This window comes from Myotis brandtii, unplaced genomic scaffold (genome assembly GCF_000412655.1).
Source record: "Myotis brandtii unplaced genomic scaffold, ASM41265v1 scaffold10, whole genome shotgun sequence".
In the NCBI taxonomy this organism is placed as follows: domain Eukaryota; kingdom Metazoa; phylum Chordata; class Mammalia; order Chiroptera; family Vespertilionidae; genus Myotis; species Myotis brandtii.
In genome coordinates, this window is record NW_005353325.1 from 1789990 (window position 1) to 1808439 (window position 18450).

Genomic DNA, 18450 nt, shown 5'->3' on the forward strand with positions numbered 1-18450 from the left:
TCCTCAAAGTTAATGATATTTTGATTAGAGATATCAGCATATAAATATGCTGACTTAACCTGTACTTTGAGATGTAAAACCTGTGGTATTTTAATACTTATCTAACTAGAAAAGACATTCATTTACTAACCCATCTTGCTTTAAAAATTTAAACCAAGGAGTGAAAGCAGAAATACAATTAGTGGATTTGTAAATGAATTGTTTGTTATTAGCTAGAATTATATTAGGTGAAATTTAAAATTTTATTCAAAAGTAAGACCACTCATGATGGTATGTCATATCATTGCAGCACAATTGAGCTCATCACCCATCTAAGCCAATTTAACTTTTTGTATGGTAGTCTTGACTTCCTACTTTATCTGTTTTCCTAATGTTGAATAGTCAAATCAGGGAATCTATCTAGAACAGCCGTGGGCAAACTATGGCCCGCGGGCCGGATCCAGCCCGTTTGAAATGAATAAAACTAAAAAAAAATAAAAGACCGTACCCTTTTATGTAATGATGTTTACTTTGAATTTATATTAGTTCACACAAACACTCCATCCATGCTTTTGTTCCGGCCCTCCGGTCCAGTTTAAGAACCCATTGTGGCCCTCGAGTCAAAAAGTTTGCCCACCCCTGAACTAGAATAATCTAATTAGCAAATGAGTACTAAATTATTTTTTTTCCCTTTTCATTTTCTACCTTCCATACCCGTTGCCAGCTTTCCTTTGTCTGTAATATTCAACTCATATTTTCTGTCTCTATTTTTAAGGACTGCCATCAAGTTTCAGGTGTTGTTTTTTTAATCTCTGCTTTTATTTTAAATGCCTTTGTTTAACAGCTCCTTGCTTTATTTTGTCCCTAGCTGTGTGATCTACACCAAAATAATCTCAGAGTTTATATTTATTCAACTATAAAATGGAAATAATATACCTGCCCTATCACACTCAGCAAGGTCTTATAACAGCCAAATAAGATAATTCATAACCGACTATAAACACTATACAAATGTGTAATATTAGTATTACAGCACAAACTATGCACATGAGATTCCAACCTCTTTTGCACTTCTTATTTTTTCCAATTACCATTTCATCAATACCAAATAGTTATTGTGCAGTCACACAAATATTATATGGTTAAGAATGCTATATTTAACAAAGTTGGTAATGTGAAATCTTCCCTTTAAGATCTTACAGCCTTAAACTTCTTTAACAAAACCAAGTTGAAATTTTTAGGAAGTCTTTTCTTGGCTCCAAGGAACTAATTCATTCTAGGTTCTGGAATCAAGAAACTAGAGGTAATATTTGAAAATCCAATGCAACAAGATTTTATTATATCTAAAAAATACATAAATCAAGTGATTAATGAAAATCGTGAACTTTCCTATATGCTTCTTCTTTTAGTGTTGTCTCTATCTGTTTATTTTAAAATGTAATACTGACCTTGTGATCTAGGTGCATTACAGAATCATGGAATGAGGTAGGTTTCCTCAAACTGGTCACCAACTTTCAGCTTGGTAGTGGCTGCTGTGGGGATTAGTATCACAAAACAGATTTAGAAGGGAGATAAGATGCTGAAAGAAGAAGAAAGATGTAACATGTAATAGAATGAGGGGTATTAGGCATTAGTCAGTAGGCATATCAATGGGATTTTGATATGCCTTTCCATCCACTTGTCTTTTTTCTTGGTGCATTATTTTTAATGGTTTTTAACTCTCCATTAGTGCCACATCCCACTTTATGATTTGTTCATGGACTATGTAGGGAGTCTGCAGTTTTGTCTTTCAAAATGTTTGCCCTTTCTGCCCAGTGGTTTATTGCATTACCGCCATCATTCTCGGGCTTCAATAAGGGAATGGCATCTGTCTTCTCAATCTTAAAAAGGGCAACTTAACAAGTGCATTCAGCTAAGCTGTATCTTTCCACCTCCTAGGAATCACCACGGTGCTGACAATGACAACCATCAGCACTCACCTCAGGGAGACCCTGCCAAAGATCCCGTACGTCAAAGCAATTGATATTTACCTGATGGGTTGCTTTGTGTTTGTGTTCCTGGCTCTGCTGGAATACGCCTTTGTAAATTACATCTTCTTCGGAAAAGGCCCCCGGAAAAAGGGAGCTGGCAAACAAAACCAGAGTGCCAATGATAAGAACAAACTGGAGATGAATAAAGTCCAGGTAATGTATTAAATATTCCTAAGCCTTAACTGGCTTGGCTCAGTGGATAGAGCGTCGAACTACAGGTTGAAGGGTCCTGCATTCAATTCTGGTAAAGGGCATGCAACTTGGTTGCAGGATCCATCCCCACCTCGGTCTGTTGGGGTGTGTGCAGGAGGCAACCAATTCATGTGTCTCTCTCACATCGATGTTTCTCTATGTGTGTCTTTCTTTCTCCCTTCCGCTCTCTCAAAAATTCAGTGGAAAAATATCCTTGGGTGAGGATTCATATTCTTAACAATATTCTGAAATTTAGCAGCAGCATGGTGCTCAGGGCTCCCACAACAGGGGAAAAAAATGTTAGTTTGTCTTTAATAAGGCTCAAATACTCCTTCATTTTACATATTTGAAAACTGAGGATGGAAGAAGTTAGATTGATGTTTACATATATTAATATCACACCTGGACCTAAAATTCAACCTCAAGTTCATTATTCTTTATTCTAAACTACATAGTTGTAAAACTATATGCAAAAGAATAATTCCAGGTCTGCTTGATAAATAAATGAGAACTAAAGTGAATAAGCACTGTACTCTGGAAGTGGAAATGAGACAATAGAGCACAGTGGTTATAAACACAGATTGGAATCAAATTGCTTGTATTAGATTCCCAGCTCTGTCAGTCACTGGCTTTATAACTTCAGGCCAATCAACCTATGTAACTCCTCATCTAATGTCAGTTCTAAATATCATCATCCATAAATGGAGACGATTATGGCATACCTATATCAGACTTGTTATAAGAACTAAATGAGGTGTTTTTTAAGTTCATTATTTAAAACAAATCCTAGAACATAGTAAGTACTCAGTAAGTATTAGCTATTATCATTATAGACAGGATATTGTCACTCTTTTTCTTTTTGCTGTTTATTAGTCAATCTTATGACTTATACTCCCAGTGGGTGGAATTAAATTAAAATTAATGCACTGTTTATTCTTTTAAAACATCTCTGTAGTCTCTTCTTCTATGCCATTTTTACTGGAATCAGTTTAAAATTTTGTACTTTGAAATACTGTATTCACTACAAATTGTTTTCAAGATGGCACACAGGGTGACAACTCAAATATCCATCCATTTAACCAGTGTTCTGAGCACTGCTCTGAATGGGACAAAGTTCCTTGCCCTCGTGGAGTTTAGAGTCTAGCGTGGGGAGACAGGCAATATACACACAAATCAGCATTAAGAGGATAATTTCAGGTACGGGTACGTGCTATGAAGAAAGTAAAAACAGTAATGGGGATGAGAATGGCTTGGTTCAGGTTGAGGCAACAGGGGACTTTAATCAGGTGACCAGGAAGTCATCTTTGAGGAATTATCATTTGATCTGAGACCTAAGAGATAAGAAGCAACAACCATACCCTGTCCCATGTAGGCAAAGGAAATAAGTACCGAGGCTCTGAGTCAGGAATTGCTAGATGTCGTAAAGTACTGAGAGAAAACCAATGTAGTAAGAGCACAGTAAGTGAGAGAGAAAATAGACTATGAAATGTGGCTGGAGAATCAGGCAGAAGCCAGACTATGAGTCTTCAAGTTGTATCTTCATGCTCTTTTGTAGGATCTCAAATTTGGACAAGCACTGCCAGATAATTAGAAAGTTATAAGCAAAGGAAACATGCGGACTCAGCCACATGGTCAAAATTCCAACCAATGCATGCAAATAAATTTGTATTCTTGTGTGAAACACTAAACTGGATGCTAACAGTGAAGGAATAGGCATGATACTTGCCCTCAAGAATCCTCTAATCTTGCTGGGAAAGAAAAGTATACTCCTATGAGGTGATGGGATTATAAAATGAGGCCGGATGGCATTTATTGTGAGGAATATATCTGAAAGGAAGAAGCTTCCCACTGTCTGATTGCAGCCCTAATAGCTATAGAAGTATTTTAGCCGTAGTTTTCAAGGCCACCTCTTTTCTATTCCCATCCCCATCTCAGTTGCCTCGTAACTCTATTAGCTAGTACTCTGTATAGCTTGGAATGGCTGATAACTGATACAACATAAAGAAATGCCTTACATAAAGTGGCAGAGTAGAACTGGTAGGAAAATTCAGAAGATATGAACTGGGTAGACACTTAAAAAATAGGTAGAACTGTGAAGGTACAAAGGAGAAAATGCCCTTTCAATTGGCTAGAAAAGCAATGTTCTATAGAGAGTAATTAAATGGAAAGGTCAAGCAAACTGAAATCTATTTATTTCAGTAAAATAAAAAGATTATAAAACAAATTTTAACCAGTTTTGTGGAGCATTTGCCATGATTCCATACCAGGATATGAGAATTTTCTAAGGTGCTAAGGGAAAAATAAAGACAGGAAAAAAACTTAATATATCATATCATATCTAGATGTATACAAGTAATATATATTGCTCTGAAGAGAACTTACTGACTGGCTAATAAATAATTTAAATGTTCCCATCTAGCTAAGCTGGCTGGGTCAGTTAGTTGGAGCATCCTCCTATACACTAAAAAGGTTGTGGGATCAATTCCTGGTCAGGGCACATTTCTAGGTTGCAGATTCGATCCTTGGTCAGGGTATGTATGGGAGGCAAATAATTGATGTTTATTCTCACATCAATGTTTCTCTCTCTTTCTTTCTCTCCCTCTCCCTCCCGCTCTCTCTGCTTTCCTCCCTCTCTAGTATAATATATACAATATAAAAACATATTATACTATATATAATATATATAATATAAAAATAATGAACTATTGATACATGCATCAACTTGGCTAGCTCTCAAGGGGATTATGCTGAGTATTAAAAGATTACATATTGTATGGTTCTATTTATCTAACACTCCTGAAATAAAATTATAAAGATGGAGAACAAATTAGTGGTTGCCAGGAGTTAGTGATGGGAGAAACTGGGTGAAGGCCACACGGAACCTCTCTGCTATTTTTGAAACTTTTCAGGAATCTACAATATTTGTTTAATGGTTAAAATAAAGACCAAAGGAAAAGATTAATAAAATACATGAAGAGATGGCGAGTCTCAGGAGAAAAATAAAAGAAACTGTAACAAAGAACCAATGGAAATTATAGAATTGAAAAAGAATTAGATGGATTAGTACCAGATTTTATACAGCAGAAGAAAGAATTAGTAAAATTGAAGACAATATTGGCCTTCTCTCAACTTTTCCAATGTACCAGTTCTTTCCATAAATGCTACTAACTCAAGGGATGCCTTAACTAACAACCTTCTGTTAGTTTGCAGTTGGTACCCTTATTATTTATCCTCATGACATCCTGTGTTCTTCCTCCATGGGACTTATCACAATTATCTAAATAATAAAAGCCTAAGCAACCATTACGGCAGAACAACCAGAATGATCAGTCGCTATAATGCACACTAATCACCAGGGGGCAGACGCTCAACACAGGAGCTTCCCCCTGGTGGTCAGTGCCCTTCCACAGGGAGAGTGCCACTCAGCCAGAAGCCAGGCTCAGGCTCACTGTTGGCAAGCGCAGCAACGGTGGCGGGAGCCTCTCCCGCCTCCACAACAGTGCAAAGGAGCAGCGAGCTGAGCAGTAAGGAGCAGTGAGCAGGTGGGCGGTAAGGAGCGAGGGGTCTCAGACTGCGAGAGAGTGCAGGCTGGGCTGAGGCCTCTCCTCCCAGTGCACGAATTTCATGTACCCGACCTCTATTGAGTATATATTTATCTGTGTAGTTATCTTTTAATGCCTAACTCATTATTAGAGTACTAAAGGCCCTTTGCATGAAATTCACACATGGGGGGAGGGGAGGGTATCCCTCAGCCTGGCCTGCGCCCTCTCACAATGCAGGACCCCTCAGGCAGGGTCCCTAGGCCTGGCAGGGGATCAGGGCTTTCCTTCCCCCAGCTGCCAGCAGCTGGCCCCGCCCCTGCCACTGGTCACCTCCCTCTGTGGACAACAGCCGTGGGGTGCGATCACTTGACTGGCCTGGGCCTGCCTTTGTGGGGCGATCGCTGGCCAGTCCCACACACCCGCCACAGCGTTACTGGCCGGTGGCCTGGGCCTCCCTCTGCGGGGCAATTGTGGGGCGATGGCAGGGCCCCCCGACCAATCACATCACACCCGCCTTGGCTGGCCTGGCACCAGTGCATGTCATAGCGTGGTCGTCCAGAAGGTCGTCCGGATGGTCATCCTGCTGTCCAATCATTCGGCCAATTTGCATATTACACTTTTATTATGATAGATAGGCTTCCCAAGGGTAGGCACTCTATTATGTTTATTGTTCTTTCCTGGAACAGAGAAAATACCAAATAGTAATTGTTCAAGATGAGTTCTTAGATATCACACAAGGTATTAAGTAGTACATCATAATGTCTTATAAAATCCTTATATAGTCATAAAAGTAAGAAAAAGAGACTATAGTCCCCTTTAATTTCTGCCCTTTCTTACTGTTTCTATCACTTTGATTTTTAACATTTCCTAAAGATGTTTTATATCAACCTCTGCCATTCTTTGGGAATCATAGTGTCATATGACTTCAGATAGATTTAATCTTTAAAGGAGTGTCATGGCTAAGATTTTGTAACCTTCTTATATTTGTTTGGAATAGTAACACAGTGTTTCCATCTCGGGCAACTTATAGGGAATCATATCATATGACTTCAGATAGATTTAATCTTTAAAGGAGTGTCATGGCTAAGATTTTGTAACCTTCTTATATTTGTTTGGAATAGTAACACAGTGTTTCCATCTCGGGCAACTTATAATCATCCCTGCAGCTGCTCAGCTTTTCCAGATCCCAACTTCCTTGGCCTCTTCTAAAACCAGGGGCTCAGACAGACAGTGTGCCAATAACAACACAAATGTATTACTTCATCTGTTCAGTGTATCATCTCCAGGAGAGAAGATAATAATGCAACCTGTGTGGTATTTAAAAATGCTACCCCCTGGTTGAATTTTTAAAACTAGAAAAAATTTGATTTTTCCTTTCATTTAATGGTTGGTTGATACTTTTCTTTCCTTTTAGATACTTGTACACAGTTGAATTCAAATGACATATGTGCTGTGGTCCCAGAGAATGTTCATCTGAGGGCTCCCTAATATTTGCCTTGGTGCCCTGGAGCAGAGAGTGGCATTGATCATTTATTACACGTTACTTTTGATGGCCTTGGCTGGGCAGTCATGTCAAGGGGCAGCTCTACTGAACCCTCAGAAGTGCTTGCTTTGTCTTGATTTATTTTGCTGCCAGCCACACTGAAGCATCTTTTTATATGAGTACAGATGCTGAATCCAGACATTAGGAGAGTTTCAACCTCCAAGGTGATAACGGCTGTAGATTCATGAACCCCTCAGGCATCATTTGAAACTAGAGATGGTATTTAGAGTTTTGAAAGACACATTTCATAATACAATGAGACTGTAAGGAAGCCACTTCTGGTCCTGAGCCACTTTTATACTAACCTGGAACATATATGGTTGTATCTACTGGCCATATTGCCTGCCCATTTGGCAACAGATCAACCTAAGATTAGATGGTTGTTGTTACATGGATGATCCTTGATCAGAGACTGATTCAAAATCATTTTAAGTCACGAAGGATATGGGTACGATCTGCCGAAGATTCATACCAAATGTGCATTTGCAACCCCAGAAGTAAAAAACAAAACAAAACAAAACACAGAATTTTCCCTTCAAATTAGATATTGATACTGTAATCTGGACTCTTTTCTCCAGATTTTTATTCTCTGTGGTGAGTCATCTACATTTTAGACACCTACACTTCTAGACAAATTTGTAAATGTAAATAAGCTTTGTATTATGACTAATTCTAAGGTACAAAGTGCATATGAAAGTAAACAGCTCTCTCCTTAAGTCTGGCTTGCAACAGCTGGATATTTATACTAGCCTTTGAGCCTAGGCCCAGGGCCCCACATCACTGCATCGCCCTCAAGCCACTAGGACACTTCCCTCGGCCTTTGATGAAACTTTAGCTATTCTGACTAGCATCTTGATTTGCAGATAAATCTGTGTTGACAGTTCATGACCTTTGGCCCTCAAATCCCTTCCCAAATCTGACTTGGTTCAGCCTTTGCTTAATCCTATCTAATTTTGACAGTCAAATGTCAAATAATAATTTCCAAGTCTCTCTCTCTCTTTCTCTTTCTCTCTCTCTCTCTCTCTCTCTTTCTCTCTCACACACACACACACACACATCTCAACTATCTAAACTATCTCTCTCATCTCATCTGTCTCTCTATCTCTTATTTTCTATCTGGTGACTATTGCTTATTTTCTTCTACACACAATTAGGATTATTTTGGTAAACAAGAAAGAAATCAAACTTACTTAACTGGCTTAAGAAACAGAAAGGGAGAGGAGGATTTTTGAGCCAGTATAACTGATGGGTTCACATGTGGCTATATCCAGATATTCAAACAGTGTCATTAGATAGCACCTCTCTCAGGACAAAATTAATTCTTCTGACCAGAAAGATGAAAAACATTAAAGGCTCACGTTAACGTATGGATCCCTGAAGCTCACCTCAATAACATGCACCAAAAGACTGTCAGGGCAATGTTTTCAGGAAGGTGGGATAGTATCAGGTATGTCAAACCAATAGTCATTCACCATAATCCATCTCAGACTCTTTGCCTGGAGGAAAAGATCCAGACTCCTTAATGTGGGATACAAGGTCCCCACGGTTTCATTCTGCTTTCTTCTTTTGCCTCATTTCTTATCCCTCTCCCCTTCACCAACAGCATTGGGCTCCAGAATTAGAACATAATTTTCCCAAATGGCCAGGTTTTCACTCTGTGGAACCTTTGCTTTGGCTTGTTGCCCAGAGGCACCTCTTGACTGATGTTTTCCCTCGTGCCTCAGGCTGAGCTGGTGCTCCTCCTATAGTTTTGCAGAAGTCCTGGGCCATTGAAACTCAAACAGAGCTCAGAGAGATGGCTCCAAGTCTGAGTTTCAGAGTTCCATATTCTTCAGACATTTGTCAGCCCCTCCTTTGGAGTATCTCAGGCTTGGTTCTGGAAGAGCAAGGGGACTATATAATGATGAACAGCAACAGCAACAAAAAAGCAGCTGTTCTCCTAGAACTTACATTTCAGTTGAGGTCGTCAACAATTGTGTAGATACATGATCTAATGGTAGATGATGATAACTGTGGTGAAGAAAATGATGGGAAGCTAGCCAGGTAACAACCTGGGCAAGAGCATTCCAGGAGAGAGGGAACAGCAGGTGAAAAATACCCTGAGTACTTGGGGCATGAAGGGACAGCCAACAAAAGGACAATATGACTGGAGCAGAGAGTTCAAGGGGCAGAGTAGAGTGGTAGGAAAGGAGGGCAGAGGTGCCTGCAGGAGCCAAATCACAGGGTGCTTTGTGGATTCAAATGGGAAATACGGGTTTTATTCTATTCTATTTATTTTATTCTTGGGAAGTAGCTAGAAGATCCAAACAGAGGAGACATGATCTCTATTACATTTTAAAAGGATAACTCCAGCTGCTATGCAGAGAAAAGACCAGAGGGCTCATTCCTGGAAAGAGGGAGATCAATTAGGCATCAAGAGTTGACGGTGGCGAGAAGTGGTTAGAATCTGTTTCTCCAAAACAGAGCCATTAGGATCTGCTAATCCACTGAATGAGAGAAGTGAGAGAAATAAAGAGTTCCAGGGTAAATGTGTCTACCTGAGCAATGTTCTGGAAAATGGGCAGTTGTTTCATTTTATCTTCATCTTTTATCTTCTCTATTTCTTTTTTTTTAAATATATTTTATTGATTTTTTACAGAGAGGAAGGGAGAGGGATAGAGAGTTAGAAACATCGATGAGAGAGAAACATTGATCAGCTGCCTCCTGCACACCCCCTACTGGGGATGTGCCCGCAACCAAGGTACATGCCCTTGACTGGAATTGAACCCGGGACCCCTCAGTCTGCAGGCCGACACTCTATCCACTGAGCCAAACTGATCAGGGCTCTTCTCTATTTCTTGAGTAATATATGCGGTGTTTAGATTTATGTAAGTTTATGCTTAACCTTTTATTGCTTCTAGGAACATTAAAGTTTCCACTTCTGCCTATAGTTGTCAAGACAAGTAAAGAGACATGTAAATCGTCTCCTGCAAAGCCTCTGATTCCCTTTACATGCCCACCCCAAAAAAAATTTTAGGAATTTGAGACCAAGGAATTGAGGGTGGGCAGCCCTGGTAAGAACAAATGAGTAACAGCAACAGCGTAAACGTGGTGCATTATAGGAGTGGGATGGGCAGATGGAAGCTGGGCTGTGTGGCTCTCTGTTCTCTGCAGGGGGAGCGGCCATTCCCCTGGACAGCTGCACTGCATAGACTGCAGGCTTCTGGAGGGCAGCTCAGTCTGTGGCCAGCATCACTTCACTCGGCTTCCTGCTCTGTGCTTCAGACCCACTTAGTGAATATGAATCTAATTGAATCGGTTAGCAAGAAGGAAATGATTTTCTGTTTGCAAAGTAGATTGAGCCTGGAGGTATTTCTCAACAGGGCTTTAAAACTGCCACTGAAAACAAGATTATATTTTATTCCAATTACACTGAAATGAGTTCTGCTATGTTTATATATTTGAAATATCCGGAACAATTATATTCAGTGAGTGGCAACATTTTTCACAGCCTAAGGCACTGTTTAGGGGATATTGCTGGGGCAGAGAGGAGAGGATGAGGGAGACAGAGAGTGAGAGGGTGGGAGAAAGGATAGACCCAAGATAGAAAATGAATTGCATGTTTGCATAGGGTTTCCATTGAGGGATAAAACACAGCCATCAGATCAATGTTTTGTGGATTTTAGACATTTAAAAATCACCCTTATGACGAGGGTGGGGGGAAGGGGGAGAGATCAACCAAAGGACTTGTATGCATGCATATAAGCCTAACCAATGGACACAGACACCAGGGGGGTGAGGGCATGACTGAGGGAGTTATGTAATATCTTAATCAATCAATTAAAAAAAATTTTAAATCACCCTTATGAATTTTACACTAGTCTTTCTATCACTCAGGGTTCTCCAGAAAAAGGGAACCAACAGAAACAGAACAAACTTAGACACAAAAGGAGATTTATTTTAAGGAATTGGCTCATGTGGTTGTAGAAAACAGCAAGTCCAAAATCTATAAGGCAGACTGGAGACTGGGGCGGGATTCTATGTTACAGTTGTGAGGTAGACTTTCTTCTTGTTGCACAACTTCAGTTTTGCTTTTTTTTCCCCTCTGACCAGTTCTATTTAAGATGTTAAGGTTTCACATAATTTCTATTTTATTGTATTTTTATTGAAGTATAATCATCATACAACATTATGAGTTTCAAGTATATAAAATAATGATTTGATATTTGTATATATCATGAAATCATCACAAATCTAGTTAACATCCATCACCAGACATATTTACAGAATATTTTTTCTTGTGATAAGAACTTTTGTGATCTCTCATAGCAACTTTCAAATATGCAATACAGTATTATTAACCATAGCTGCCATGCTGTACATTTCATCCCCATGACTTATCTATACTAATAAAAGGATAATGTGCTAATTAGACCGGACATCTTCCGGGCGACCTTCCAGATGTCCTTCCGGCCAAAGCCACAGTGGCGGGGCCAAGGCAGAGGCAGTTAGGGGCGATCAGGCTGGCAGGAGAGAGCAGTTAGGGGGATCAGGCCGGCAGGCAGGCAAGCAGTTAGGAGCCAGTGGTCCCGGATTGCGAGAGGGATGTCCAACTGCTGGTTTAGGCCCGATCCCACAGAGATAGGGCCTAAACCGGCAGTTGGACATCCCCCGAGGGGTCCCATATTGGAGAGGGTGCAGGGCGGGCTGAGAGACCCCTAGTCCTATATAATAAAAGGCTAATATGCAAATCGACTGAATGGCAGAATAACTGGTTGCTATGACACGCACTGACCACCAGGGGGCAGACGCTCAATGCAGGAGCTGCACCCTGGTGGGTCATTGAACTCCCACAGGGGGAGCAGTGCTCAGCCACAAGCTGGGCTCATGGCTGGTGAGTGCAGTGGAAGTGGCAGGAGCCTATCCCACCTCCGTGGCAGCACTAAGGATTTCAGACTGCTGGCTTAGGCCTGCTCCCCGCGGGGAGTGGGTGGGGAGTGGACCTAAGCTGTCAGTTAGACATCTTCCGAGGACTCCAAGCTGCAAGAGGGCACAGGCCGAGCTGAGGGACCCCCCCCCCCCCCGAGTGCACAAATTTCATGCACCAGGCCTCTAGTTTATTTATAACTGGAAGTCTATCTTTTGACTCCCTTCACCCATTTCATCCACCTTCCATCCCCTCACCTCTGGCAATTGCCAATTGCTTCTCTTTATGTGAGCTTGGGTTGTTCTGAGTTCTTGGCTTTTTGTTTTTTGTGCAATCATTTGGTATTTGGTATCTATATGACTTATTTCACTTAACATAATACCCTCAAGGCCCATCCATGCTGGAGAAAATGGAAAGAGCTCATTCTTTTTTATGGCTGAATTGTATATATACTAGAGGCCTGGTGTACAGATTTGTGCATATTGAAAGAAAATTAATTAAAAGAAATATTTTAGAGGCCAGGGAGGGACCGCGGAAGATTGGCCGGCCAGGGAGGGACTGCAGGAGGGCTCCAGGGTGTGTCCAGCCAATCTTGCCCAGTCCTGATCAGCTGGAACCCAGCAGCAAGCTAACTTACTGGTCATAGTGTCTGCCCCCTGGTGGTCAGTGCATGTCACTGGTCGAACAGTCAGACACTTATCATATTAGGCTTTTATTATATAGGATAATTTATTTATTCATCCATCCATCCATGGACACAGGTTGTTATAGTAAACTAGAGGCTCGATGCACAAAATTCATGCAAGGAGCTCCGAGGGCCGAGGCAGCAGCAGCCCTGACTGCCGCTCCGGCCGCCGCCCCAGCCCTTGCAGCAGCAGCCCCGGAAGGATGTCCAGTCTAATTAACATATTACACTTTTATTATTATAGATACTATTGAAATGAACATGGGGTACGGATATCTTTTTGAGTTACTGTTTTCATTTTCTTCAGCTAAATACCCAGAAGTGAAATTGCTGGGTCATATGGTAGCTCTATTTTTAATTTTCTGAGGAACCTCCATACTGTTTCCCATGTGATAACGTTTTTCTCCCTAAGAATGTTCAAGGACTTGCCTGTTTTGTTCACTACTATCTTCCCAGGACATGTGTCCTCAGAATTTAAAAACAATAGTTGTGGTTGATAAGCAATGCACTGCAGAAAGGAAGGAGAGGGTCCCCTAATCCATGTCTATGCAGTGAAATCCCAGGCTTTCCTTTATGTGTGAGCCCCTCCAAGGTTCGCCTGTAGTCAGGAGGTCTCAAGGTTAGGTTTCATGGCTTTAGCCAGAGGAAATAATTATGGACTTGCACAAAGATTTAGCTTGAATATGTTCCTTGAAGGCTTGTTTACATGATACTACGAAAGTAAAACAAGCCTTGACATCTAACAATATATTAATTCAATTATAGTTTGTCCATATCAGCTATTAATAAATGATATCACAGGAATACTTATTAACATGGAAAGATTACCAGGTTATATTGCTAACTGACAAAAGTGGGTTGCAAAGCAAAATACACCCAGAGAATATGTGTGTGTAAATATATATGAACAGAAAAAAAGAGTGGGAGGCTAGCAAGATGTTAAAAATAATGGACTCCAAGGTAATATAATGGATATTTACTTTTTAATTTTAGTTTCCTGTTTCTAGTTTTAAAAGTTTCTATGTGCCACCTTTGTAACAACAACAACAACAACAAAATACCATATGTGTATATACATACATATAGACAAACAATATATGTATATACGGCTGTTCCCCCAAAATGTATACATATACTTTGAACAATTATAAAGGTAGTGTTTATTAAAGTACATCTTATTTTCAGAATTTAGCTATCAGCTGTTTAAGTGTGTATACATTTTTTGGGACACCCTGTATGTACCTCTATGGATTTAATAAGTGGTAGTGATTGACAAAAATAGTATATAAATATAAATACAGGTATAACTATATAGTTTATGCATATATACACACATACACGTGTTTTGTGGGTGGACATCAATGGATGGATGGATGGATGGATGGATGGATGGATGGATGGATGGATGAAGATAATGGTAGATAGGCAGAGGATAGGTAGATGATGATAGATGATAGATAGATAGATGATAGATAGATAGACAGATCATCCCCAGATCCAGGAGGCACGCAGAGCAAGATGACTGCTTGACCGTGTTAGATGAACCCCATGTGGTGTCATCAGTTTCAGGTTAATGAAAACAAGCGAATATCCCGGCAGTTGTGCCTGAGCATGTTCTTTCTCCATCAGGTCGACACCCACGGCAACATTATCCTCAGCACCCTGGAAATCAGGAACGAGACGAGCGGCTCGGAAGTGCTCACGGGCATGAGCGACCCCAACACCACCATGTACTCTTACGACAGCGCCAGCATCCACTACCGCAAGCCCCGGGCCACCCGCGAGGCCTACGGGCATCCGCTGGACCGCCACGCGCACGGCAAGGGGCGCATCCGCAGGCGCGCCTCGCAGCTCAAAGTCAAGATCCCCGACTTGACTGATGTGAACTCCATAGACAAGTGGTCCCGAATGTTTTTCCCCATCACCTTTTCTCTGTTCAACGTCGTGTATTGGCTTTACTATGTACACTAAGGTCTGTCCTAAGGGTTCGGAAACAACTGCTTTCCTCCTTTGAGTTTTAACCCCACAGGTCCCCAGCAGCGAGACTGCTGTGTTTTTGAGGTAAGAGATTCAGCCATCTAATTGGTTTTAGGTCTTGCATATCAATTTTATTACTGCACCATGTTTACTTCAAAAAAGGAAAACAACAACACTATTTTTTTCCAGTCTACTGTGGTCCAGGTTATCAGCTCTTTCGAGCTCTATAATTGCCATGTTTACAAACACCCACGAAGAGAGACGTTAGATAGGCAGCTCTTGAGCAGTCCTTCCTAGTTGCCCTGGATTTTATTGCTTCGTTTTTAAAATAAGAATGAAAAGAGGGCCTAGTTCTCTGTGCAGGCTGCTTCCTGGTAAACTGTAACAGTCTCATACTGCCAAAAACAACAACACAATTTCCAGGATCTCAGAAGAAAAAACACACAAAGCCATTGACCAGTTACAGATTTCCAGGAAGGAAACAAAGAGGAGCCTAAAAGAGAAAGACTCCTCCCACCCCTAATTCTCTCAGCTCTGCTCGAGGAAGAGGAGGGAGGAGTGGCAGGCACTGGTGGAGGTCATGCAAACCCAATCTTGCCAGTTTCACCTCCCCATTGAGCCGGACATTCTGAAAAATATTCTTTCTCAGACTTCCAGGCTGATTTAAAATTAACATTAGACTCCACCCTGGTAACCATTGAGAACATTTTTCCTTTCTTCTTGAGAATGAGGAGTTTGGGGGTTAATGACTTTTTTTTTTAAAACTATTTCAAATGAACAGCCCTGAACTCATTCATTAGCCTGGAATCACTTGACGCTGACATGAAGCCATGCCATCACATTTCCCTGGTTCCTGCTCCAGAGAGAGTGAGAGGAAGGGGGGTGGGAGAAGAGGGCTTCAAAGATGGGGATCGTGAGCAATTTTTGCTTGAGAAAAATATTGCTCTTTCCATGAAGAAGGCAAGACTTATCTGCTGTGAAAAGGGTGCCTGGGCAGTTACCTGAACTGCCAAATCTTAAATCAAATAGTATATATTTCTTAGCCTTCCAGAGAGCAGTTTCTAATGGTGATAGGCTAGTTGCACCAGCGTCAACTGGCCCCTTATGGCTCTGCTCTCTGAGCTCTGCATTCCAAAATAGGAAACGACTGCTTCAGGAAATGCAATTGCACCCATTTTGGTGTCAGACTTCTCTGAGGCCAGATTTCTATTTTAAAGGAAACCTTCAAAAGGGCAAAACCACAGATAACAACAATGACAAACTCACTGGGCCTTCAAGCATTTACACCAGACCCTAGCTACACTCATTAATCGCTGTCATCACGGCTCTGCCTTATCTCTGTTCATAGGTTGCTTTGGTCATGGTCATCATAGGAGGGGCGTCTCTGAGTAGCCCAACACATGATTCTAAATCGCTCTAACCATCTGCAGATGAGACTCATACCATTTATGTCATTAAAGACCCATTGCTTTTTTTTTTTTTCTTCAGCTGAACATCAAAGAATTCTGTATCTTTATTTGCATGGTTGTGTGAGACCCTGAGTTTACCAATCAATTATGGAGGCGATTGGGACCTACTCCTTGAGTGTAAAATAAGGGTTGAGGAAATAATAGGATGGTTGCCTCACTTAAAGACCTGGCTTTCTCCCTAAGGCTGTGATGAGGGTCCATGTTTACAATAGCATCAGCTGCTAGAAATTATAGCCTGCGTTGAAAGATAAGGCTGAATTTCTATCGATGAGCCCAAGGAGAGAGAGTTGTAAGATATTCTTCTAGAAAGCAAGAGGAAAAGAGAATCCCAGAATAAATGAATGGTTATGGCTGTAGTCAATATACGCTAGTAAAAATGTAAAAACTCTGCTTTAACTGGGAAAATCGTCTCAATGGTTTCATAAGAAATTAATAGGGTTACGGGGACCAAATTTCCATTCGGGTTTTAATTGTATACTCGCAATCCCCTGGTCAAGGAAATCTTTAGCTTCTGGGGATAAATATTTTGAAACTAATTAGTTCCTTGGCAGGTGAGATGCTCTGCCATTGTAAAAATCCCCCAAATGACTGTAAGGTTAATATTTCCAACGACTGCCCAGGAACCACTGTGTAGCCATCTATTTTAAACACAGAAAGGGAGACTTCTGGCTAATGCCTAACAGGAATAAATCATTCTGATGTCAAAGCTCTTTAAAAGTTTTTAGAGGTGAAATGCTAAATCAGAAAGGAAGTACCCATAATCCATGTTCCTTAACAAAACAATTTTTCTTTATCCGTTTAGATCATTCTTCTTGGAAAAGATTGAGGTAATTTATATTTTTATTATTTTTTTATCTTGCCTTAAAAGTCTAAAGAATTTTATGCTTGTAGATGAAAATGTATCTCTAACGGGAAAAAAAAAAGAACATTTTGAATTCTTATATATTAACCTTTGTCAAATTCGTAAGCCTGAATATTCTGTCAGGCATGAAATGGTGTCACTGTCTGGCCCTCCGGATGGTAAGGGGTCCCAGCCACCATCATGCAAGTCCTGTTAAATAGCTCTGATTTTAGAGGCTGTGGCAGCCAAAAAAAAAAAATTGAGAAGCTGCCATATTTCTGTTTAATGACCTCTTTTCCCACTTCTTTCTTCTGGACGCCTCCCAGCTGAACCCTCCCCTCCTTGGACCCCACCCACTCTTCCTCCAGGCTGAAAAATGCATGGAAACATACCGTCCTTCTCTGCCTCTCTCCCTTGTTTTGCCCAAAATGATGTACATAAAACAGGAGAGTTGTTAGACATTCTTAAGTGCCCTCACACGGATCCTGTTGCTGAAAGATTCAGACCCATGCCTAAAACAGGGGTTACTACTGTTCAACTATTATTTGGTTATTTTCTTTTTGCCATGAAAATAGCCATAATCTCCTTCATTACTGAAGTGGCAGCGAGGCTGAAAATTGTATGGACTCTCTTATGCTACCGTCATGTCCAGGGGACCCCATGTTCACAATCCATAAACTGTGACATATCTTGTGTCATAAACGTAACCTGTGAAACCCAGCATGCATCCCATCTTTCACTGGACAGTGATGACGACACATTCATCCCTTCCACTCATGTTGTTTGGCTTAACATGTCAGGGGTGACGTGGGTTACCCTTACCAGCTTCGTGAAGCAAAGACCCAGGTAAAGATGTGTTTGGCTTGAATTACCTAAGACTGTTGCCTCCATTCTCTACATTGCCAAATAGAAACAGCAGACTGGATGGTCATTCTGCTGATTCAATGATACGTGTTTTCATACAAACCATCTTATTGTGCATTACAATCAGTGAAGGATTTTGAAAGTGCCAAGAGAAAAATGTGGTGCGGAGAATAAAGTTTGGTTTAGGGATCCAAGAGTAGACTTTCCTTAGACAAACAGTATGTACAACACACAGAAATGATGACTAAATTCCAACTTTCTAAAATCAATGACTACTTTATAAATATTCATTTCAAAAAAGAGCGCAATTAAAATTTGCCAAGTTCAACAACAAAAAATAAGGTATATTTATAATGCTAGAAGGAAACTATCTTCAAGACTTCTTATACGGACAATTTTGAATAGTATCTGACCAAAGGGTG

The 18450-nt window shown here is 40.7% G+C and overlaps 1 protein-coding gene across 1 annotated transcript in view; it reads left to right on the plus strand.

The window, feature by feature from the left end:
* GABRB1 (gamma-aminobutyric acid (GABA) A receptor, beta 1) overlaps window positions 1-18239 on the plus strand; it is a 369308-nt gene extending 351069 nt beyond the window's left edge. Inside the window, exons 8-9 of the mRNA XM_005853131.2 lie at window positions 1918-2162; window positions 14507-18239. Coding sequence (XP_005853193.1) covers window positions 1918-2162; window positions 14507-14848 — 587 coding nt within the window. The 3' untranslated portion in view covers window positions 14849-18239. The remainder of the gene's footprint in view (window positions 1-1917; window positions 2163-14506) is intronic.
* The last annotated feature ends 211 nt before the right edge of the window (window positions 18240-18450 follow it).